Source organism: Cynocephalus volans, chromosome 8 (genome assembly GCF_027409185.1).
Source record: "Cynocephalus volans isolate mCynVol1 chromosome 8, mCynVol1.pri, whole genome shotgun sequence".
Lineage (NCBI taxonomy): Eukaryota > Metazoa > Chordata > Mammalia > Dermoptera > Cynocephalidae > Cynocephalus > Cynocephalus volans.
In genome coordinates, this window is record NC_084467.1 from 95061927 (window position 1) to 95088337 (window position 26411).

At 35.0% G+C, this 26411-nt stretch overlaps 1 protein-coding gene across 1 annotated transcript in view; it reads right to left on the reverse strand.

Moving 5' to 3' along the window:
- The window catches only part of VAV3 (vav guanine nucleotide exchange factor 3), a 350390-nt gene that overhangs the window by 12836 nt on the left and 311143 nt on the right, over nucleotides 1-26411 (reverse strand). Inside the window, exons 21-25 of the mRNA XM_063105113.1 lie at nucleotides 23920-23985; nucleotides 18720-18754; nucleotides 9555-9671; nucleotides 8888-8975; nucleotides 2927-3056 (exon numbers count right to left, since the gene is read on the reverse strand). Coding sequence (XP_062961183.1) covers nucleotides 2927-3056; nucleotides 8888-8975; nucleotides 9555-9671; nucleotides 18720-18754; nucleotides 23920-23985 — 436 coding nt within the window. The remainder of the gene's footprint in view (nucleotides 1-2926; nucleotides 3057-8887; nucleotides 8976-9554; nucleotides 9672-18719; nucleotides 18755-23919; nucleotides 23986-26411) is intronic.

Below are 26411 nucleotides of genomic sequence, written 5' to 3' on the forward strand. Positions count from 1 at the left end.
ATATAACTCCCATCCACTGACTGCCTGTCTGTTGTAATAAAGCAAAGTCCTCTTATAACTCCAAGTTATAAACACCGAAAAAAAGAAAAGGTAAAATAAGATGGAAAAACTTACAGAGCAAATGATGATTCTGAGCTTTACCTTGCCTGCTTTGCACCCTCCTGGCCTTTTAGAACTAATGGAGATGCCAGTGCTCTGTCTGACCCAGTATCCCGAGGTAACTCTTCTTGTTAACTCAAAGCTATGAACCACAGGTAAGGACTATAAAGACATCCTGCACAATCTTTCTACACAAAACAGGTAGCATTTCCTCTTTACCACTTTGTGGGAGGCATAAAAAGAGAAGCAGTGTTTTCATTAAGGATTAACCCTTAATCAAGATGTAGTATAAAATAAGCAAGGTATATTTTTAAGAAATCATAAAAGCAAAGATGTAAATGGCTATAAAGTTGTAATTAATAAATTTATTCAAGTCTTAGAAATATAGGAAAGTGTTTGCTGTGTTAGAAGAGTTAGTAGAAGTAGACCTGGTAGAGTCAGTGGTAACTTTCATTGAGTGTTTACCATGTCCAAGCACTATACTAAGTGTTATATAATAACTCATTTAACCTTACAACCATCTTAGTATTTTTCTCATTTTACACAAAGTTAGCACAAAGTAAATAAAACATTGGGATAGTGTCATAAATTTGACCTAAGATTATAAACCTGCTTTATGGTAACGCATGAATAATCTTACAGTGCTACCCATTGTGCAATTATTGCTGACTGACCTACTAAACTCACTCCCTCACTTCTTTTGGGTCACTTTATGAGTGAGATTTTCCCTGATTATTCTATATAAAAATATCAAACTCTTCCAACCGGACTTGCCTGAATATCCCCAATAAAATATCAGCTCTATAAAGGCAGGGACTTTGTCTTCTTAACTGCTATATCTCACAACCAGAACAGTGCTTTGTCTGTGCTACGTATTTAATATATATCTGTTGAATGAATGAAGGAATTAATTGATGAACAAAACCAAACTATAACAAAGGTTGAATTTTAAATGAATGATTTGCTTTCCCTTCTCAATTACAAAAAGGTTTCAGTGGCTTGACTTAAGTTGCCTGAATCTCTTAAAAAGATTGAGTAAGGGTGTTTGAACTCATGACTCTGTTTCCCTGTAGCGATAGCACAGATATTCAAAATCATTCTACCAGCTCCACTTGCAAAAAACAAACAAACGAACAGGCCCATAATCCCCTCCCTAGTTGCTAAACAAATTTGAGTATTAAATACTTCATTAACACTAGAGACAAAATTTTAAGTTAGGCAGCTTCATTCATTGCTGGACAACGTTCCCTAAGTACTTACACGTGCCGAGCACTGAAGAAGCACCTGAGAGTAAACCTCATGGTGAAATACAGGTTAATGACCTTCCTACCTCACGTGGGACATCTGTTCTCCTATCTCTTCCTCCCAGGCTCCCTAAAACTAAGTTAGCAACTCAAACAGGATTTTTAGTAACAATGACCTCCTTGGCAACTTTTATTATCTCCTGTTGCTGGAAAGGCAAAGAAAAAAAGAGTGAAAATAATATGTTTCATGTAGAGGGAAAAGTCATAACTTTGATACACTTTTAAGAAATTTGTAAAAAACTTGCTTTTCAAGGCAAGACTTCTATTTTTAAGTGAGCAAAAATTATGGGCTATATGAGAATCTAAGATAACTGGGTAATATTGGGCAAAAACAAAATAAAGATAAAATTTAACAGGTGTTTAAGTTTCCACACAAAGTATGTTTTTACTACTTTCACTGTACAAGCTTGGGCATGTATCATCAATCCCTGTGAGAACGGCTATTAAGTTATTCAAATTTTAAAAAACAAACCTGTCAGTTGAAGTGACAAATCACTCATATATTTACTTATACTGAAGTGTATGAAATTTTACTGATGTTACTGGAACCCTGAGCATTACCTGTTTCACTTTTAGTTTCTGCTTTTAGGGGGGAAAAAGTTGAAGTTACACATATTGCACTGATGCAAATTATTTTTTCAAATACCTCTAGATATTCCAGTTTTGCTTAGGCTAAAGATTCTAAGAGTAATAAAATTGTTTCATTTCTCCCCCAAAACCATTTTATCTTTTTAAAAGACAGTATCAATATAAAGGAATGAAATCACACTTTCTTCTCAACACTTTTCATCTCGATGTTCTCTTCACAGGCTCTATCCACCTCCAGCAAGATATGGAATGGTGATGAAAAAAGAATTATTGACTTAGAGTCACACTCAAACCATGTTTTTTGTTTGTATGAGGGTACTTCAAGAACTTTGTGGAAAAGTAGAACTAAAAGGTAATACAAATCTTTCCACAAACTTTTTGAAGTACCCTTTGCTGATCTTTTGTGATTAGTGTGGCGCAGTGCTCATTCTGAAAGCAAGTGGCTAATGTATAGTTTTAGAAACACTGTGTTCAAGGAAACATGAATTAGTTATTTCAGACTTCTAAAAGTAGTCACTGAAATAGAATCATATGCAGACATGGGATACTAGGCTAAATAGGAAAGCTGTTTATCAGCCTTGCTTAAATACTATTTCTTGAACAGAATTATGACCACAAACATTATGTGTAAGTTAAAAAGAGTTTGACTAATATAAAAGTCAGTTAAAAGTACAACACTTACATGTTAACATGCCCTTTACATTTCTGATGGACTTGTGAACACAAATATAATTTTTAATTTGGCACAAAGATCTATTACTAGCTATGTTCATAAACCTGCTGGTCCATCTTATTCTTTAGCTCCAGAAGAAAGTCCTTGCTCAATGCATTAGTGTATTATTTGGCTATATTTCAAAATTTGGAATGAAGATGTTTAAAGTTCTTATGCCTCCAATCCTAAAGTGACAACAAACCGTATGATTAGCAATACTCACAGCTGTTGCCTGCTCTATTACCCCTCTGTCCAGCTGAATGTTCTGGCTCCTTGTATGGGAACTGTAGAGTGGTGTCTAAGGTTCTGAACCCTTCCTTAAGAGAATGATGCTTATAGTACTCCACAAGTTCCTTTAGGAAAACAAGAATCAAAGATTATTTCTGACAAGAATACTTTGGTTCTCAAACACGTGATCTCCTTAATGAATAATTACATACAATATAAAGATGATCGATTTAATGATAAATTTTCCCCTTGTATATGGAAGAGTAAGTAAATAATAAACTCTCCCTGCCGTCTGGATGTACATGACACCTACCTAGTAGTTTTCCTTGTTATTCAGGCCATTTATAGTGTGAGTTACCCCCTATTGTTACTCATGGATACAGAACAACCTGTTAAGTCTTCAGTCAGATGTGGCAATGAAAAGAAACCATACTAAACCTCAGTTCCAGAGTAGTAATTACCATTCTTGCCTATGAAATACTTGCCTTTCTAAACAAAAATAAAAGGAACAGCTGCTTGCTGAATATATAGCAATTTCTAATTTCCTGTATTTTCTCTCAACATGGCAGAAAAACAAACTTTATATTAAATGTACTTTCCCATGGTAAATACAAGTTGATAAAGCCCAAATGCTACTTGACATTATTTCTGGTTTATCATGAAGAAGTGTTAGCATTCATCATAGCTCTGGATGTCATCTGGTACTCACAGAGATCAATAATATGGTTCTTTCCAATTTTCTCATAAATACATCAAAGCCTAATGTAATAACTACCCACCATCTTTCAGACTAATGTTTCAGAAGATTTCTTTTCACATGTTGGTTTCACAGATTCTGCACAAATCTAAATCCCTCTACTGCAAAACTGCAATTGAATAATTCATAATGAAAAAATGCATCTCATCAATAGATCAGTGCTATAGATATAAAGTTTCTTAAAAATACCTTATAGCACGTTTTTTAAAAAAGACCAAACAATGGAAAAGCAACTATTTCTTCTAAAAAGCCACACTGTCATTGACTCAATACTCAAAACAAAGTACTGAAAACAAATCAGTTGGGCCAAAACTCACACAAAAGAAGAAAAAGACAATCATCAATGATGTATTTATTATTTGTGACCTAACTTGAATGAGTTGTTGAATGCATTGTCCTGGAGGTTTCGGGGGTCACAAAGATTATGAAGATAAGGCTTCCCTTTAAAAGTTCTCATCTAGAAAGGAAAGTGAAGGGTTAAGGGAGTTCAGAGGCATGAGAGAGAACTTTGTTTTGTGTGTCCAATGGGGAGGACAAGTGAAGGTTTCATGATGGAGGTAACTTGGCTGAAATTGAAGAACAGGTAAAATTTCAACAGCCAGGAACAGGAGAAAGATCATTTTAGCTAGAACAGCCAGGCTGGAAACAGACATAAAGGTGATAAAGTGAAGATCATCTTCATAAACTAAAAGGCAGCATGGTTTGACTGAGCATTGCACCTGTAAAATGGGGACAATAAACCATTTCACAGACTATAATAAAGAATATGTAAAGCACCTGAATAATCATAACAGCTACCATTATCCCATGTGTCAGGCCCTTCACATAGTTTCTCATAATCTTCACTTGAGAACCTTATGAGACGGGCCTTATCCCAATTGCTGTGTAACCCTCAGTGAGACTGACCTACTTGTGCCAGCTCTTATAATAAGCCAGTGTCTGTCTCCAGAGTTGGTGCTCTTCACTACATCAGAGTATTAGCAAATGTAATGCAAAAAAGGGAGGCAAAAGGGAAGGAATATTTGCCAGGTGTCTTAGACTTAAAATGCTAGGGTCTTACATTATACCTATAACTTTTATATAGATAGATAGATATATAATTATATCTATCTATATATATAAATTTTTTTTTCTTCCTTCCTTCCTTCCTTCCTTCCTTCCTTCCTTCCTTGGGCCCAGACAATAGGGGTCCTGGATGAAGCAAAGGAATTCAGAATCTGAACAACCTTTAAAAACAAGGAGAAAAAGGAACAAAACACCAGATAGAAGTTTGTATCCTCAAAATGGCTTACAGTGATCAGAGTATGGCATTTGTTTTGTGGTGATTTTTAACATGGTTTTTGCAAAGGCAACGTCTGGAATTAAATTCTACTTAGTGATCATACTGCTCTCTAATTTTTAAAAAGAATACAAAGTAAAATTTTGTAAGGTCTCTGGAAGACTATACATGTATATATTATGTTGCTGATACCAAAGAGTTGCTCCCTTAGTCTTCTTACTTAAATTGAGTAAAATTTATTATTTTCTTTAGCAATATGGAAATAAACCAGAAAGGAATTATAAGCTAATAGCTTTGAACTTCAATGTAATTTCATTATAGGTAATAATGAATTATATAAATTTTTTATGAATTACTATGAATTCAAGTTCATGTGAAGTTGGCTAGAAACCATAGAACTATCATACTCAAAAGAGATTTGGTGATCATTTAATACTCACCCTCAAATTTTACAGAACAAAATGACTGTTTCAAGGCCTAGGGTCATGCAGCTTAGTAAACTGCAAAATGCTCTTTATCACTTCACCAAGCAGGGGATATATTTTAGTTCCACTTGTACAGTCTTGGGAAGGTAAATCTTCCTACATGTTTCTAACTGGGTAGAATTAAATAGTGCCACCATCGATCTTTTCCAATTTATGCCTTTATGCCTTCTGTATTTTAGTTTAATCCACCCCTGCTTTAGCAGTCATTGACCTTCAGGTACAACAAGTAAATAAGAAAACTCTAAACAAAAGAAATCACTAAGCTTTCCTTATCTCACACTGACACAGTAGTGTCAACAATTCTAGTCTCTGAAAAATAACGAGTGAGAGCCAGTTATTCCAATTACCAAGGAAACAGGCAATGGAGATGGGTTATAAACAGCATTTGGACATGGACTGTCTGGCATACATGAAAATTAGAACAAAATTAATGCCTTGTAATCTGAATACAGAAATTCACTTAGGATTTGAATTTAATGACTAAGAAAAACAAAGATTCTGAATTCCCAAGTTACTGAAACCCAAGGGGAAAAGGTTAGGTCATAACCACCTAAGGCCAATCTTCTCTTTGAGAAACTGGCTCACTTAAAACAAAACTATGCTTTCTACCCTAAGTGAATCATTGTGCAGTATATGCATGTATGGAAACAACACACTGTACCCTACAAATATGCACAGGTATATGTTAAAATAAAATAAAATAAACAAATATCTTTCTTTAAAATAAATAAAATAAAACAAACTCTGGAGTTTGCTTGAGTTTTACATTCTTTCCAGACCCTATTGCATTTCATAGGTAGAAGAATGTAACTTTAACTTCAGTGATAGGAGGATACAGGACTATTCTTGAAAAACAAATCCACAGACCACTACTTATAATGGGAACTGTGTTATTTGACACCAACACGATAAAAGGTAACTCCTTGAGGTTGTCTGATCCTGATTTTGAGAAGCCCAGATACCTATTAACCTTCTATCTCCTGCCAAAGTGGCTGTTTACTGAAGCATGGGCTATTCTTTCTGACCAAGTGTCCATGTGGCATTTCCCAGCTTAGGTTCGAAGGACTGCTCTATTGCGAGTTTCTTGGTACAGATGGATTTACTAATTTATAAGTTTTTTGGAGCAGTTGAGTCCTTTTTGAATTCTCCAGAAACACAGTGATTTCACATAGTAAGGACTCAATGTAAATTTGCTCAACAAATGAACAGAAACAGAAAGGAGGGGCAGCTCCAGACTAGTTCAGCTGCCTCTCCAGCGATTTTTACAGTTAGCTGCTAAACCTGACAAAAGTACTTTTCTGATATTGAGGTTTTTCAGATTTGTGTCCTTTCTTTTCATAAGTACATCCTTTTGCTAATGTTTTCTAGTTTCATTGTAGATTTGCTGTTGATTCTTAGTCCCTTCCCTTTATTCCCTGTGTAGCTTCTTCCTCACAAAAGACCCCCCGATCTTTTGGAGGAAAAAACCATGCATGTCTTTCTAATAGTGGGCATTTCTGAGATTTTACACATACCATACAAGGGTAGCTTATTTTAGTCCTGTAACAAGTACTTTTAATTACCTTTCCAGAACATCACTACAGAAACTTTTACTTCTCTCTGGTACAAATTATCTGAATTGTGGGTCTCTGTGTTTTTACTATAATCATAGCTTTACATGCAGATAGGAACTCAAGGATCTATGTCTACTAATCCAGGTCACTGCAGTATTACTGGCTTTTCATATCTAACCTTAGCTGCTGAAGAACTTCTTTGAGCTGAACCCAGGTGACACAAAGTTGAATTGATTGGCCCTTTCCAGTGACTATTCCTTTCATCCTCTTTGTGTCTTCTGATGGGAGTTCCTTTTGCTACTTTCAAAGTCTGCAACACTGGCAGTCATCTTTGGCCCTGCGGCATTTTTTTTAAAGTCTCATATTAACTGTAATACTGTGGAGGAGCCTCGTTACCAACCAAGTAAGTTCTGCAGGTGAAAGCTCAAGCCGGTGTGTCTTGCAGAGATGTGGACAGCCCATGTGTATGTTTTTATCATGTCTCAGCTGCGTATGTCATTCATTACTTGTACATCCACTTGCCACCTCCCTCCTAGGTTTTCATCATATGAAGAACCTCCTCTGGTCTAGTTCTCTGTGCACAGCCTACTTATTCCAACAGAATGTAAGTCCCTTCCAGCAGGGAGGATGCCTGGATCTTGGTTACCAATTTGACAGAATTTACATTTTCTAGGACATGACCTTGCTGCCCATCCTTAGCTTTGGAACTGGGAATGTAATATTTATGTCCACAGATGTTTTCTTATTTTTCTGTCAACTCGACACTGATTTCTTTAAAACACTGATCCCTGTCTTGAAGCAGTTCTACATTTTTAGATAAGTCATTAAAGCTGGCCTATTTTGTAAGAAAGGCTCTCTTACACTCAGTTTTAACTTTGATTGTTAACATCTGCAAAGTGCTTTGAGACGTTTTCCGGAAGGATGCAGTATGTATCACTTGACTGATGGCTCAATCAATGACTGGTCCTTCCCAACATTACTCAGAGTAGTTAGCAGCTACAAATGCATCTTACATTCTATATCCAGATTCATCATTATCTCAAGAAACTGCCAAACTTGAGAAACAAACTTGAGACCAATTTTAAGGAAATATGAACTTTTTCTTTACCGTTAGCAATGCATATATAAGGACATAAACATATATGACAGATACACTACATTCTTAATAATTTACACTATATTATTAATAATTTGTAATTTTTTAAAGAGTGAGAATTAAATAATCTTTGTTCATGTGAAGCAACTTGACAGCAATAAACTATTTCCATTTAAATATAAAATTCTTAAGAAATATCAATTGTTGTATGGTAAAAATGTCACCCTGTTAATGCTTAATCGTCTAAGGTAATGAATGAGAACCATAACCCAGATAATTTAAAATAGTAAAAAATACAAAAAGCTTTTCAATTTGACTTTATATTGCATTTTGTATGAAATGAATCTAAACATGAGAGGTATTTTACTAATTACCACTTTTTGTATTATAATTTAAAATACCTTCCTTTGCATGAATGAGGAGATAGAGGAAAGGAACAAAGAAGAGGAAAGAAAGGCATATTAAAAATTTGTGTGTCAAACACAAGCCAAAACTCACACAAATTATTAGAAATTAATTTTATTTACATTTGAATTTGTCATTGATCTAAAAGTCATTGCTCTAAATTGCACACTTAGTTTACAATGAAAAATATGATTTGAGCAATATAAAACTTAACCGGATTTGTTAAAATTTGAATTTTCAGGATTTTGCTGCAAAATTATAGTACAATTCACTTTAAATAAGTTTTTAGTGAGTAAAATTTCCAAGAAACTATAGATTTAAACTGACCTTTCTAACAGAAAAATAGGGACTGCAGATTGAAAAGAAATAATCAATGCTTACCATTAAACTTTTAAATTTTCTATTTTCTGCAATGTGAAAAAAACCATCTCTTGTTAAAATCTTGATGTGCTTTGCTTCATTATTGTACCTGTGGGCAATGAATAACTTATGAATATAAATGTGTTTTTAATCAGGAGAAGTCAATAATCACCAGAGGGCATGCCCCAATAACATTATAGGAATTAATTCTGAAGACAAAATATATACCTATGCCAATACATTGGTGACAGCTAATTAACAAAATATATTTACTAGATTGGTTGAAGATACAACCAATAGTTGAAGTGGGGGAGGGGTTGGATTTGACTAAACATTATGCTCAATTTATTTAGTAAGTCATTTTGAGAATGTAGAAAAACAAAATAAAACAAAATCTAGTTATTTATACTCTCAGAATCTACTAGAAATATACACACATCAAATGACACATCAAATTACTAAAATACAGTGTTATGAAAGAAATCTAATATGCCAATTAGCAGGCTGTAACACTTATTACTGTTTTTATAACAGATATTTTCTAGTATTAATGAACTGTCTGGATAGATGCATTATTTCTGCTGCAATTAGAACCTTCATTTTCAACTTCAGTGTTATACATGTCAGATGGTCTATGCAATTATGAAAGCAGGAAATCTATTTCTGTAAAAGTACTTGTCCTACTTACTTAATGCTAATTGCATATTCTCCTGACTCTTTGGTCCTGTGCCTCACAAGGTAAGTACTATTTACCCTATTAATAAGTTCAGTCTCTGCCTGCAATCTTTCCATTGCTCCAGCATACCTGTAAGAAACAATGACACAGAAAATTTGGATAATGTACCTGAAAGAGAACAGAGGCTAAAAATAAATACCTGTCAGGATTTTAATTTGGTGGCAGGTCTGAGATGTTTTCACTCCTATACTAATTACATTGCTTAAGAAAAAAATTCAGAAAAGTCCTCTAATACATCCAAACACAAATACTCTACAAAGTTAACAACAGCAAAGTGAACAGTGCCTAATAGACAGTAAGCACCCAGTAAATATTTATTAAATAAATAAACAGGACAAAGAGAGGAGTCAGTAGGTACTGGGTTAAAAAGACAGTTGTGGGGAGTTTAGGGACAAGAAGGAAAGAGACTTGTAGGAAGGGACTGCTCTGCACAAGAGAGACCGACAGACACACACAGACACTCACACACACTTCACTGTTTCCATGTATACTACAATGTGAAATCTCGTTTGAGCATTGTTTTAAGAAAATTCTAGTAACAATTTTAAATATTTTAAAATAATAATTTGGGGGATATAAGATTCTTAAAGTCCACAATTTTGATAACCAATTTCCTTAAGAAATTAGTATTAATAAAATTTACTTTTAAAAGGTACTTTTTCAAAGCCAGAATTCAATTCTCCCTAGTTTATTTTGGCCTTAAGTATACCCAAACTCCATCATAATAAATATAATAAGAGGCCCAAGTACAATGTTAAAATGTTCTTTAATGACACCTCACCTCAAATATAGGTGTAATATTTATTGGCAAAATACATCAGAGATTTTGGACAATAGAAGTTAAAGGAAAAAATTTTACTTTTAGATTGGCTCTCTTTCAAAGCTATTCATAAATTAATATTTCAGAAAATTCTCTAATTCACATACAGACTCATGTAACTCAGTATAAATATACACCTCTAATCTATACTAAGTATTTAAAATGCATGTAGTAGGCATTCAACAAGTTTGTTGAGGGAAGGCATGTTAAGTTTCCATCAAGTATAAAAGAGGAGCTAAGGGCATTTTATGCAGAAGATACCTTGAGTTAAAGGAACAGTTGTGACAACCCATAAACTGTTAGGACCTAGTATGATCTGACTTATGCCTACCACTTCAACATTATCTCTTACAACCCCTTTCATCACTAGTCTCTAGCCTTCATCAAGAAATTCAGGACCAGGAATTCATCAAGCTCCTTTTGATCTTCAAAACATCTCAAAGACTATACTCTGGAGGCAAAGAGCATGCCTAGAGTCCTATGCAGGAGCCGAGGGCAGCTCCCACAGCATGGAAGCAGGCAAGGAGAAAGCCTAGGATCCCAGGCAGGAGCCAAGGGCAGCACTGTCCACCCAGAAGCAGGCAAGGATGATGCTGAAAATACCACTTCTGTGTGGATGGCCCACCACAGCCACCACCACGGTTGCCATAAAAACAACTACAGCAGTAGCCACAGCCACTGTGCAGGCAGCCCACCAGACATTTGACTGCACTGACACAAGGACAGCCACCAGTGGAGACTGGAAAAAAAAAAGAAGTCTCTCCCCTCAAAGCCACTCTAGAGTAATAGAAGAAGCAACTGCTCTGTCTGATGACCAGACATCAACGTGGCGATACTAGAAATATGAAATCCCAAGAAAATATGACACCACCAAAAGAATACAGTAATTCTCATATACCAGACCCTATAGGGCAGGACACCCTTGAAATGACTGAAAAGGAATTATGAACAGCAATCTTAAGGAAACTCGATGAGATAAGAAAAGACTCAGTTAGACAACATAATGAAATGGGGGTGGGGGGGGATCCAGGATATGAAGGAGGAAATTTTAAAAGAGATTAATACCTTAAAAAAAGAATGTAGCAGAACTCCTGGAACTGAAAGATTAACTCAACAAAATAAAAAACACAACTGAGAGCTTAAGCAACAGGCTAGAACAAGCAGAAGAAAGAATTTTTGATCTTGAAGATAGCATTTTTGAAATAACCCAAGCAGACAAAAACAAAAGGAAAAAGAATTTTCAAAAAAAATGTAGAAAATCTAAGAGAGCTAGCAGACAACCTTAAATGCACAAAGATTCAAGTCATGGGTGTTCCAGAAGGGGAGGAGAAAAGAAAAGGCATGGAAAACCCATTCAATGAAATAATAATGGAAAACTTCCCAGAAATAGGGAGAGACATGGACTTTCAGATCCAGGAGACTCAAAGATCCCCAAACAGATTCAACCCAAAAAGATCCTCTCCAAGACAAGGTTATATTATAGTCAATCTGGCAAAGCTCAAAGACAATGAGAGAATCTTAAAAGAAGCAAGAGAAAAGCATCAAGTCACCTGTAAGGGAGGCCCTATCAGACAAACAGCAGACTTCTCAACAGAAACTCTACAGGCCAGAAGAAAATGGTATGAAATGATATTTTCAAAATACTAAAATAAAAAAAACTGCCAGCCAAGAATACTATGCCCAGCAAGGCTATCCTTCAGAAATGAAGGAGAAATAGTGTACTTTCCAGACAAACAAAAGCTGTGGGAGTTCACACTGCATGACTAGCCCTGCAAGAAATCCTCAAGGGAGTCCTGTATCAGAATTCAAAAAATTATAATCACTATCACAAATACATAAGAAAGAACAAAACCCACTGATAGAACAAAAATGCAAATGAGAGAGAGAAATAAACTAAATTTTGCCACCACAAAAAACCATAATGACAATGAAACAGAAGCAGGTAAATTCTTAGTCTCTTTGGAAGATGACAGGGAAACAATTCATTCTTCTAAAAATAGGAAGTAAAACGGAAGAGTCAAGCATATATACTGTCTTTCCTCTATGAATTGTGCTTCAGGGTAAACATAAATAGCTGAGAAGGGAACATTTATATCTTTTGAAGTATCCCAGCTAGTACATAAAAAGGGAATAAAATAATTAGAATACGGTATTTTGCAAACACCCACTGAAATAATGGATGTAGCAAATGATCGGCAATGACTGCTAACATCACTGACAAACAGACATGATGGGTCTCCTGCAGTAAGAACATATACCTCTGAAGCCAAATCTAACCTGAGCAAGACCAAGCCTCAAGAGCCAGCAACCAATCCTCAGGAGATGCAGGGGATGACAGAACATGTTAAATAACACTACTGGGATGGAGCCAGCAAATCCAGACCTTGGGAAATTTTATGGGGTAAAGGGAAAGATATTAGATGAAGGAGGAACCAATGGATTAAAAGAAACTTAAGAGACCTCTGACATAGCAACCAAGACAACAAGTAGAACTTGTTTGGATCCTGATGTAAACAAATCAATTGTAAGAAAGAAAGAAGGAGGGGGAGAGAATTGGAGAAATTTAAACATGTTTAATGTTTGATTATATTAAAGAATGATTATTGATTTTTAAAATGTGATTATATACTATAGTTATGTCTTCTATAAAAGAGTTCTTATCTTTTAGAGAGATACACTGAATGCAATGATACTGGGATTTACTCAAAATAATCCAGCAGGAAGGCAAAAAGTGGGTGGGGGGTACAAATAAGATTGGCCATGAGTTGTTGATTGCTGTAGCTGATTTATTGTATATACATTAAATTTTTCATAGTAAAAAGCTTAAAAATAAATAAATAAATCACATCTAATATAGACAAAACAAAACAAAACCAAACAAAAAACAAAGCTCTGCACGCTACCAGTAAAAGAATCCCAGGGAAAAACCTGGCAAACTGATTATATATGAGGATAATAAAACAAGCAGGGCCCCATTACCATTTCTTTAAAAAAAAAAAAAAAAAAAAAAGACACACACTTTGTGTGTGGAAACACACACACTCTATCAACACACAATTCCTTCTCACTGACCAGGTTTAGAGGTTTAGAGAGAGGTTTTCTCTGACCATCCCATCTAAAGAATGTCATCCGCCATCCTGCACCCCCCATTCTATTATTCTCATTATAGTATCCCTATTTTCGTGGCACTTCTCACAAAGAGTATATAGTGCATGTATTCTCATCAAAGTAATACATGAACATATTTAAAGTCAACTTGTACTATAACAATTATAGTAAAAAAGCAGCAGCACTCCATCATACCAGCTTCTATTCCAAGTCCCATTTCAAATACTTTCTCTATTTTTTCCTTATTTCTACTTGCATATTTCTAAACAACATGATTATACTATAATTTCTTAACTTATCAATTTTAGACATAAGGAAGAAAAATCATTTTTCCCCCTGTATCTGTGCTCATTTCTTCACAGTGATGCTCCTCACTTTGTCTGCAATCTCTACAAACCCAAGCCATGGTCTGGCCCAGGTTTGGCCTGTTGTCACATTCAAAGAATATCTGACCTCCAAAAAATAATTGCTTAAGTTTTTGTTTGTTCAAGCTTCTTTGTCTCTATCACAAAATCTTTCCAAATTCTCAAAGTAAACCCCTCAGTAATACATTTTTCAATACCACGTAACCTCCCTGTTGATTTTTTTCTATGGAGCTATTTCTTCTGAGCCCTTCTCTTTCTTGGTCTGATTGATACTGCTCGTGGTCTAAGTCCACAGAATTATTGTAGTCCTGGGACTTCCCTTTGTTCCCCTTTCCTGGATTCTATATCTCCCTCTTCCTTGGTTCACTAGTTCACCCTTCAGCTTCCTGTAGATGCATACATGAGATGTAATACTCTGAAGGTCCACATCCAGGAAAACATTTATTTAACAAACACTTAATTTGGACTTTGGCTGAGTACAGAATTCTAGCTGAGAAATTATTTTGCCTCTCAAATATTAATATACTGTTTCACTGTCTTCTTACTTCTCTTCAATGTCATTCTGATTTGATTCTTTGTATATGACTTTCTTCCTGGGAAACTTTCAGATTCTTTCTGAATTCTCTATACTGCAAAATTTCACGATAATGTCCTTTCTCATATTGCCTGGGCTTTCGGTAGCATTTTCAACATGGAGCCACATGTCCATTTCTGAGAAATTTTTGTATTATTTCTTTTTTTGTTTTTTTTTAATTGAAACAAATTTATTTTGTTTCAAATTTTTAATGGAAACAATTTTATTGATTATACATATTTGTGGGGTCCAGAGTTGAATACCAATACACGTATATAATGTGTAATGATCAGATCAGGGTAATTAGCATATTCATCATTACAAAACTTAATCATTTCTTTGTGATGAGGACATTCCATCTCCTTTTCTCTAGCCATTTGATAACAGGCAGGTCACTGTTAATTATAGATGCCTAGCTAGACTGTACAACAATAGAACTTATTTTTTTCCTATTTAGCTGTTTTGTGTCCATTAACCAACCAACCTCTCACTCTTCCCCTCACCCCCTCTTCTAAGCCTCTAACAACTACAGTTCTGCTCTCTCCTTCTGAAGGTTCAATTTATTATTACTATTGTTTGTTTGTTTATTTACTTTTTAGCTCCCACTTTGAGCAAGAACATATGGTATGTCTCTTTCTGTGCCTAGCTTATTTCACTTAACATAATGTTTTCCAAGCTCATACATGCTGCTGCAAATGGCAGAGTTTCATTCTTTTTTATGACTGAGTAGTATTCCACTGTGTATATATACCACATTTTCTTTATCCAGTCATCCGTCAATGGACATTCAGGTTGGTTCCATAACTTGGCTATTGTAAATAGAGTTGCAATAAACATGGGGGTGCAGGTATTCCTCTGACATGATGATTTCCATTCCTTTGGGTATATACATTGCTGGGTCATATGGCAGTTCTACCTATAGTTGTTTGAGAAACCTCCATACCTCCATACTGTTTTCCATTAAAGCTGCACTAAATTCCAGTCCTACCAACAGTATAGGAGTGTTCCCTTTTCTCCACATCCTTGCCAGAATTTGTTATTCTCCGTCTTTTTGATAATAGCCAGTCTAACTGGGTTGAGATAATATCTCAGTGTGGTTTTGACTTGCATTTCCCTGATGCTGAGTGATGCTGAGCATTTTTTCATAAACTTATTGGCTTCATATGTATTTGTATGTCTTCTTTTGAGAAATGTCTATTCAGATCCTTTGCCCATTTTTTAATTGGATTATTTGGTCTTTTGATAATAGCTGGTCTGACTGGGGTGAGATGATACCTCAATGTAGTTTTGATGATTAGTGATTGATGTGATGTTTTCTTTACATTTTTAAGGTGTAAATAAAAAGTTTTTTTTTTTTTTTTATTTTTACAAAAAAATTCTTCTGCTCACTCTAATGTCTATTTTCTTCAAGTTTTTTTTTTTTTCCTTTTATTTTATTTGTTCTGTAGTGCAAAGTTTCCTCAAATGCCTGGCTACCCTTTGCTGTTTGTTCATATTTCAGAGGGAGGCACCCAAGAACTGATTGGAAGCTCTGTTTATGTGGGCACCAAGGTAGACCCATTGGGCAATAGCCTGAGCATTTGACAAGAACCTGATAACTGGGCTGGGTAACACCCAAATATTAGGATTTGGGATTTTTTACTCCGAGTCCATTCAGTTTCTTTAGAGAAAAATCTTCAAAATTCCTGTCTGGATACAAGGACAGGGTAGTATATGTGTGACTCAACTGTCACAGTTCTGGAACTGGGCTATCCAAAGGAACTGGGGATCGTCACTCAGTATAGAGACTTTCCTTAACTTAACCCCTCTGTTGTTAGTATAGCATCTCCCCAGTCTCTGCTAGCCCTGGTCTTTCCAAGTATAGGCATTCCAACTACAGGTATCGAACTATGGTTCGATTTTTTTACATAATATACCTTCTAACTCCAGTATCACCTACCAGACTAGGAGAAGGAAAGCTGACCAACTACTAGGAGGGTGGGATAGAAACCTGGGCATTTATGTCCTGTTCTACATACAGATTTTTAGACATTTCCCCAGTTTTCTGTCCCATACCTTATCCCTACCTTTTGACACTCCCAAACATAGATTATTAAAAATTATCGTCTTGATTTTCTATTTTATTTAACAGCCTAAGTAAGAGACAAAATTTACTCTATGGGAACATCTTACTTTTAAATGTGGAAATAATGAACAGATAATATAGTTGGTGATATTCAACTTCTCAGTAACTTGAGAACAACCATGCCATCATTCAGAGTAATTTTCTCTAAAGGGTTTAGTAGTTCTAAAATTGAAGATTCCATTTTCTGGTGCAGTTGGTCATTTTGTTCCCTAGCAGAAGACATTTCACATGAAACTGCCTGCTTAGTTTGAATAAATTGTCCAGGTTGCTCAAGAAAAAAAAAGTAATTTTAAAATTCTAAAATAAAATATCTTTATTTCTTCCTATTTCCTAAGCTCTTTCTTTGTCTGAACATCTTGATTTTTTATCTTTAAGAATAATACTGTTCTAACTGTTCATATTTCCAGTAGTAATTTACACATTGGCAAGGATGCATTTTAAAACAAAGGGTACAAAAGCTACACACTCTTGTGTCCTGAATGATTTCCAGGTAGCTGACTGGTTTATTTCATAAAATCTATGTAGTTTGTGGCACTATTACTTATTTCTAAAATCATTACCCCTGCAACTATAATGACTAGTTACATGAAAAATGGTAAAAGAAAAGAGAAGGAAGGAACCTGATCGGTGTACTTTCATGATTCCTACCAGTTTCTAATGTTTTCCAGTATGATTGTATAGTCCCCAAATTTAATTCCTGTCAGCATTATAGTTTTAAATTCCACAGAAAATAAAACCTCAAATTTGTCTTAAACCTGGTAAAAATAATGCAAAGATTCCCAGTTTTATCACAAACCTGCTATAATTTCTTCAGCAAGCTCAGTGCAGAGGCCCAGAGAGGGACATCAGAGAGGACAGGTAATGATGACAGAAGGCAGAAGTGACTGTGGAGGGACAGCAAGAGGGTCTGAGCAGGAGAAGCACACCACCTTGGGCAATGGATTCCTACACACTGAAAAGTAACCTGGCATTTTCCACACTTTGGTTATAGAATAGAAAATAGTCAGAATATTTTTAAAATATCAGACCACTCAGGCAGTATCTACACTTGCAAACCAAACAAGTACTATACTCTCAGAATATCTCACTTATAAAAGTATCCTGATCTCTCATTTGTATGCATATACTTCAATATCAAGAAAATAAAAATTGATTCAGTCACTTTAAAAGGAGTCAAACAGAAAGTTCAGGGAAACATATCGACAAAATAAAATTTAAAAAATAAAAATAAAAATAAATTTAAAAAAAGAAAAAAGAAAGTTCAGGGAAACAAATATAACTGAGTACCATACCCATGTTTTATATCTTAAGGGCCCAAATAGCAAGGTACAGATGGCATAACTTGGACTCCTGGCTCTACAACTTAACTAGTTGCATGGCCTTAACCTTTGTCTCTTCATTCATATAAAAAAAAAAAAAAAAAAAAAAAAAAAAAAAAAAAAAAAAAAACCTCCCTTAGACAAATGTTGAAAAAACAAAATGAAATAAGATGTGTAAAGTACCAAGCACATAGTAAGTACTCAGTATATAAGTTGTTATGATATGACGATCATTAACTATTCTGGATTCTTAACACATTTTTTACAGTTGAAGATATTGGAAAATAATAATCACTATCCACTTCACTTCCTTGGGTCTGTTAATGACCCTGTGTGCCTCCAAGTAGTAAGTGTGTTCCTTCTAGACCCCAAACTCCCATATCACATGTTGCAAATTGTATTTTTAGGATCTACTGTCCTTTTTGAGCTAAGTTTTAGTTTCAGATCATTGAATCCTATTTATTTTTTCTCTTGGCTTCATGAAATCTACTTTCTAAAATATAAGATACACATTTGTCAATGTCCCATTCCTTTCTGTGGCTGTTATAAACTTTTAATTTACAGTCAAGTGTGTTCATACACGAATACATACACATACACACACACACACACACACAGTGCTCTCTGATAAAGATATGGAAAGGTTAGCAATATATGAATTCATTATGGTGTTTTGTTAGATCTGAAAACACCTTTAGCCAGGACAAATGGAAATGGAACATGGTTTACTAGCCCCACGTTTAACGCATCCTGGAGCTAAGGGTATGGTATTTCAACTTAGCTACATAAACATTTTTCATACTTACCAGGGCTGGCAAGAATAATCTACTGGTTTAGGGACCTAGAATATAAAAAGGCAAAATAGATTAAGTTTACTTAAGGGAAGCTTTTAGAAATCAATCACTAATTCAGTTCAGCTGACTCAGCTCTATAAAACCCTAAGCAGCACAGTCCTGAAACTATCCATTGGCAATTTGATACAGAGTGAATCATAGTATATGTCAGATAAGTAGAAAATAATTCATTTCACTTTCCTTCATTCTTTCATTCATTTTTCTGCCACTGTACTTCCAGGGCGAGAGATAGCAGGAAAATATGAATTAGATACTTTCAATATTTGTTATCAAAGCAATTTAATCCTATCACAGAAAATTAAAATAAAAACATTATTAAGAAAACCAAATAGCACTTCAATTTCCCAAGATATTGGGAAAACATGCAAAATAAATATACAGTGGTTGTAAACTCTTACTTTGTAACACAAATTCTGAACTCTGATTTTGAAATCTAGCAACAGGAAAATGTTTTATTCAGGAAAAAGTCTTGGAAAATATTCATTTTTCCCTTTTCTTATATAGAGCTGTGCACAAGAGAAAAATATTGCATTTTCTAGGCAAATAAAGAAAGAAAACTTCTTTTAGCTGCTGATGGCAACTAGAAAATGAAGAAAGCCAAAAAAAAGGTATACTAATATTCATAAAATACTTATTATAGGAAGGGGAACACGGTTTATTAATTCCTGCGAAAAGACTGGGCATACAGATAGTTCGTCCTGTGTTCAGAAAATTTTCATGAATCATCAAGTCTTTGATACATACATTCCATGGTATTCCTAGGCCTGTTTTATATTGGGTGATTAAAAATACTGTTACCCTCATTTGTAACATTAAAAACTATAATATTTCAGAAATCTGGTCTATGCAAATGTCTCTAGCTATGCCAGTATTCATAAAGGGCTGTTACTATTTTGCCCTTCCAGTTTAAGAGTTGTATATCAAAATATTATCTTTCTTATCCGAACATTCCTACCATTAGTAATATTTAAATATTTTTATCTTATGAATCATATTTTTAATACCACCACTTTGTAAAATCCTGATAAACTGCAATTAATATTGAAGGTAAATTATACCCATCCTAATATTGCGAATATTTTCTTATATCATTTTGTTTTCACAAATAGAAACTGATCTTCAATAATTTCTCTTTTGATGATAAGATATGTGACTTCTGAAATCTGATGGGAAAAATATTTTCTCCTTCCCTCTCTGTATTCTTTCAATGTATAATATATGCTTATTCCTAAACCAATATTTCTCTCCATGGAGGAAAAAAACCATGGAGATAGGAAGGAGGAGAGAAAAGAACTTCAACATATTTTGGCTGTGAACTCCCATAGGTGGTAAAAGGCTGAAGATCCAAAAATTTGAAAGGTGACATGAAACTCTAAAGCAGAACAGATAACTGAAGCTGTTCCATCCTGAAACGTCCTGTCGGAGCTTTTTCTCTCTTAGTGGGTGTATTCTGACATTAGAAGATTCAGGACTACCTTCTTAGCTATGATTTCCATACCAGGGTGGGATCCTAACCTTTTCTGTCTGCCATGTGCCCTCCCCACTTCTCTTCTGTGTACTTTGGGCCCTTGTGTGCACAGATGCTCCTTATTCAAAACTATAGATAATTTCCTTCTGGGTACTCTATCATCTTTGAGCATATGGTTACTATTTTTCCATTTTCTGCCATTTTCTGCCTTTCTGAATGATATACTGTAGACGCTCTGGATTCTGTTATGTTCCTACAAAGAATGTGGTTCTTCTTAAAGCAAGCAGTTAACTTGGTTGAACTCCCACTGCAAATTCTGTATAGAGAAGCAGTTGAATTCTCAGTTTAGTTCTTTTAGCTTAGCTCATCTGCTTGGAGTCTGCACCACCCAACCACAGACTTATGCAGAATTTACACACAGAATTTGATTCTTTCCTTTCTAAGATTTCCTACCTCGCTTTCTAGCTGCTGTGGTTGCTTTAAACTCCATATGCCAGTTCTTCATGCCATAAGGTTTCTATCTGAATTTCAGCCACTCTGAATGGTACAACTGAGTGACTGCCTTTAAGCTAGCCATAAAATCAAAAAGCTCATCTAACATCATCACCATTTCCAAGTGTCAACTCTTCTGTTAGCCAGTGTCTCCATACAGTTGTTTCATTTATTTTTATATTTTGTCCACAGCTTATAGTTGTTATCTGTAGGAGGACTGGTCCAATAGGAGCTACATGACAATTAGCAGGCATGGAAACTCTTGTTACTTCCATCACTGCTGCTGTTAGCTGTGGGTCTAGCCATCAATCCTTTATAGGTTTATAATCTGGCTTTTCTCTCATATCTTTTAGGTTAGTTTTAATATTTTGTCTTTAATGTCCTACAGTTTCATTAAAATGTGCCTAGGTGTTGACTATTTTTAATATACTCTTTTGACTCTTAAGATTAGTTTTATCATAGATTCTGGAAAGTTTTCAGCCATTATTTCTTTGAATAGTGCTTCTCTACCATTAACTCTATTCTTTCCTTCTATAATATGCACTTGAATGTTATCACTTCATTTCTGTTATATTTTCCATTTCTTTATCTCTCTGAAATGTTCTCTGAGAAATTTCTTCAGATATCTCCTCCAGTCTTCCACACCACTGTATCTGATATGCCACGTAATGTATCTATTAAGGCTTTAATTCCAGTTATTATATCTGAGTCTTTTTGAAATATGCCCAGACAATTGGATAGTGTCTTGTTCTCCTTTTAGACTTTTATTCCCTTTATTTCTGCAATCATATTAAATATAAAATTTTTAATTTAGTATCTGATGATTCCAATATCTGCTGACTTCTGGGGGTCTAATTTTACATTTTATTGTTTTTGCTGACCTTAGCTCAAGGTGATTTGTTTCCTCATGAATTTAATGCTTTAAATTTGTAAATTTATATTCCCTGGGATTTTATCTGTAAAAATCCTTTGAGGACTATGCACAAGGAGACACCAACCTAGAAGAATTTGTACTTTCATCAGGGGAACAATCAATGTATAATCATTTTAAACAACATTTCTAGCTTAGAATTATTTAGGTTACAGAGCTGGCACGAATTCCAGCCTTACATTTGGGTGGTTTCTGGATTGAAGGTTAGGAAGTCTCAGGGAAGGTTGTTTTCTTTCTTTTTTTTTTTTACCCAACCCAGAGCCAAAACCAAAACAGGCATATCTTCTGCTGTGGGATGGGTTTTTCCCTAGTTCACTCGCTGAGGACTCCAGGATGCACAGAGATTTGTCTCTAGCCATCATACTGCCAGAAATTAAGTTGTTTTATTTATGTACTTCCTGTCTTTTCCTCAGTTCTAGGTTCCTACCTGTATACCTCAGAACTTCTGAGGAGACAGGCACAACATATGCAGGAGAATAATTTTTAAGCTGAGTATGGAACACCCAGCACTACTCATGGACTCTGATAAACAATATATCCCAGGGCCACAGTAATACTATTTTCCAAACTCCCTTAGCCTATCCCCTCCTTCAGTCTCTCCTCTTTGTACTTACCTGAACCTAACTTGTCTTACAATCAGCAAATAAACCTATAATCTCATTAAGCAAGCAGCACAATTTTAATAGACATTTATTAACTTTAAGCTATAAAAAGAACATGTTTACTTGGTAGTCTTACCCATAATTATGCATTATTCTACAACTCTTTATCATCTTAAAATTTCTGAACGTGTTTCTCCTAGTCACTTTTTGGATGATAAATATCCTTCAATATGATTCTATAAGCTTATTTAATTAGTATCTACCACCACTGATTTTCTATTTATACCTAGAAACTTGCACTTGTTTTTTAACTCCTTTGTTCATTCATTCAATAATAATATATTTAACACCTATTTCATACCAGACAATCCAATCCCTTAAATAAAACTTTAAATGTTCATTTTATGCCATATTCAAGAGGCCATAAACAGAAAACAGTACTTGGTATATAGAACACTTAATATTCTTGATTTGATTCCTTCAGGTTCCCAAACATCTTAATATTAGAATGTATAATCTCCCGCCACCTGCCTTATATTTAAATATCACTGCTTTACAGAAAAGAAGCCTGAATCTTGTTCATACAAATGACAGATAACCAGCTAAACAGCCATTTTTGCTTATGTAATTAAATAAGAGTCATATCAAATTTCAATGATCTTTCAAAATTATAATCTAAGAAAAAATATGTGACATTAGATCACAGAACCAACAGAATAGCAAATGCTTTTTTATTCTATTTGTTTTTGAAATTAATCAAACTTGAATGAGTGCAGTAAATTATCCTGTGGACGACGTTCTGATATCAAGGATGGCAGATATTCACATTTATAATATTTTAAAAAGTCAAGTTTAGAAATCCAGGAACTACTGAAATATAGCAAGCAAGATAGGTTAAGGAGAGCTTTTCTGTTTTTTCCGCAAGCAATCACCTCCATCACATTCCTAAAGGAATTTCATTTACTTTTGAATCAATAACTTAGAAAATTTTGTGGAAAAATCCACCTTAAACACCAAACTATGATGGTAAAATTGTGTCACCTTAAACAGAAATTCATCAATATCATAAAGCATCAGACAGTGCATTTTATGTTATATTCACCTATAATATTATTTGAGTAAATATTCATTCATTCTCCTTTAATCTGTGTTTGATGCTTTCAGAAAATTTTATTATGACATTAAATAAACACTAATGACATACTAAAGCATAGAAAATGTATTTAGATATTTGATAGAAGAATTTGTGTGCTTTTCAATTTCTCGTATGCTTTCAAAGACATCAGTTGAAGTGTAATATCTCCGTATAACCCAAGTGACTGGGAATAGATTGGACCTACCATTCTCACTCAGTGGGAAAAGGGAAAATTGTACAATGTGTCTGATCTATAAACTTTGGTTTATTTCTTCTAAAACCTTTTAGGTAACTTAATTTTGTAAATTCTAATTTAAATTCACCTCTTGCATATATTTCCTTAACATTTAAACATATTTTCTGACAATGGAACCATAATGATGTTGGAAATAAAATGATCCATCCAGAAAATATTAACAAAACTAATGAAGGAACTTGCCAGTATCTTTTGTACATTCTTGCACAATTAATAACAGCATCAAAAACAAAACAAAACAAGAAAGAAATAAAATAGTAATACATACACATGGGCAAGGCTTGACAGCATCACTTGGAAAAAATCCAACCTCTCCAGATGCTAAATTTCTACCCTATGTTAGGGAAAAAAAAAAAAAAAAAAAGCTAGTGTTGATAACAAATTTACCACAAATGATAAATCCCATAATTCACTTACACAGTGTTGTTATTTAGGATCCTCAGAATTATTTACAGGTATGAAGTGATGAGCATTAACTTACTATGGCTCAGGACATGGGAAAAAAGAGGAGAACAGAGGAGAAGAAGGGGGTGGTTAGGAGAGGGAGATCAATTAAATAACCCGGCAAAGAGAAGATCTTAATTTTGTCAAGATTCTAGCACAGCAATGCACTTGCTTATCAGGGAAAAAGTAAGTGGAGAACTGTTCATTCTCTAATATTAATTTGGTTACACACTGAGGAAAAGGTAAAAAATCATAAAATAGTTCCTGGTTTCCCCTATTTTTGACAGTGGAGAAAAGACACACACACACACATATATACACACATATAAAAATATAATACAAGGTAGAAAGGGCTAAATACTGTTAGAGAGGAACAGAGGAAGAGCTATGGAAATTTAAAGGACAGATGGACTATTTCAGGGGTTTGACTGAAAGCGACATGGCACAGGTCGCACATGAATGTAAAGTATGTAGGGTTTAAACAAATGGAGGGGGAAATGGAGGAGAATATTCTCGAAACAAAATACAGCATGAGAAAGGCACAGGGCAGAAAATTACAGGATGTGCATAAGAAATACAAATAGTTATCTTCAAATGGAGACTAATAGTGGCTAATATTTATTGAACCCTTACTGTATGTTAGACACTGCCTGGTTTTATGTAATCCCTACAATGATCTTTCGGGTTAGGTCTAATTACTATCCCCCTTTTATATATGAGGAAAATGAGACACAGACAAGGCAAATTATTTGCCCATGAACACAGAGCTAACAAGTGACAGAGCCAGACTTCACTCTCAGATGTTCTAACTTTGGAGTTCTGCACAGTCTCTCTGTACAAACATAAGCATAAGATTCAGAATGGAAGACGGTGGAAAGTAAAGCTAACAGGTAGCAAGGAATCAGTTTGTAATACTTGAATTTTATCACTGGTGATGGGATTTCACTACAGGTACTGCATATTTTAGAATAATTAAAATAGCATCAACGTGGAGGACGGCTTATAGACGAGCGTGACTTTGAAGGTGAGACTATGATTACGGAACTGGTACCATGGTATGGGAAGAGAAGCTGGAGATGAAACAGGGCTGGAGAGAGAATTTCACAGGACTCTACCAGATTTGCCTGAGGATTAGATATGGGAAGAAAAGATTGTGGGAGTTAATGACTGGGAGAACTGCTGAGAAGCGGGGTGGGAGCTGATGATATAACCCACTCCCACAGATCACATAGACTTATATGACAATCTTATAAATAAACTTAAAATCATAGGAGCAAGACTGTCAAGGAGGAAAATGTAGAGCAAAGAAGATGGAAGACAGAACTTATAGAAATTAGTGTAACTGGAAGGAAGGAAGAAACCTCCAGGAAGGAGGAGAATCAGAGACTAGGGAGCAAAGGCAGAACAGTAACTATAAGGCTGGGGTGAAGTGTTTCACTCAGTGGTACTTGCTGAGTGCTTGTTTGGTGCTTTATTTTAAGCATGACACTGAGAGACAGGTAAAAAAGTATGGTATTTGGGGACTACACCACTAGACAGACCTTCATTTATAAATGTTCTGCAGTGCTACCTGAGCGCAAAACACAAGGGTATGTGAGTGGGAACCATATACTGACTGAGCTAAGAATGAGAGCGATTTTTTAAAAAACAGAAATAAGACTTCTGAGAGTGCGCTCAAGGAAATAAGTCTATTTTGCAGAGGAAAGGTCTAAGAGAGAGCTTTAGAATGGTCTTTCTGAACTGAAGGTATATCAACAAGTTAGAAAATTATGGTTATTATAAGAACAATGAACTGTCAATCCCCATTCTTTATCAGAATAACAACAAAAGTCTTTATCTACAGAATGGAGAGTTTGGGAGAAGAACTGATATTTGTGTGACTGTGCGTGTTGGCCAATGTAATAGTACCTTCTTCCTCTAAACAAAATTGACACAGGGCCTCTCATATTGATCGGTACTTGCACTCTGTTCCTCCTCCAAAACTCAGTTCACACATTGCCTCCTCTGTCATCTCTTCTATGAAACCTTCCCCATACTGCAGATCCAGATTTAATTCCATGCCTGTTCTCCTACTGCACCTTTGCACACTTGCAGTAGCATATGCAGTAGTAACACTTGGGAAGTACATACTTTAGTAGCATGTGTAATTATTGTTCTGCACTATCTTCTCCATTACTAGACCGTGAGTTCTCTGAGATCAGGGACAACGTCTCGGACATTTTTGTATAACAGAATGTCTGATGCATGGTAGGAATTTAATAAATGTTTGTAAACGGAGTATATCGACTTGATAAGCCCATGCCAATTTAGGGTCTG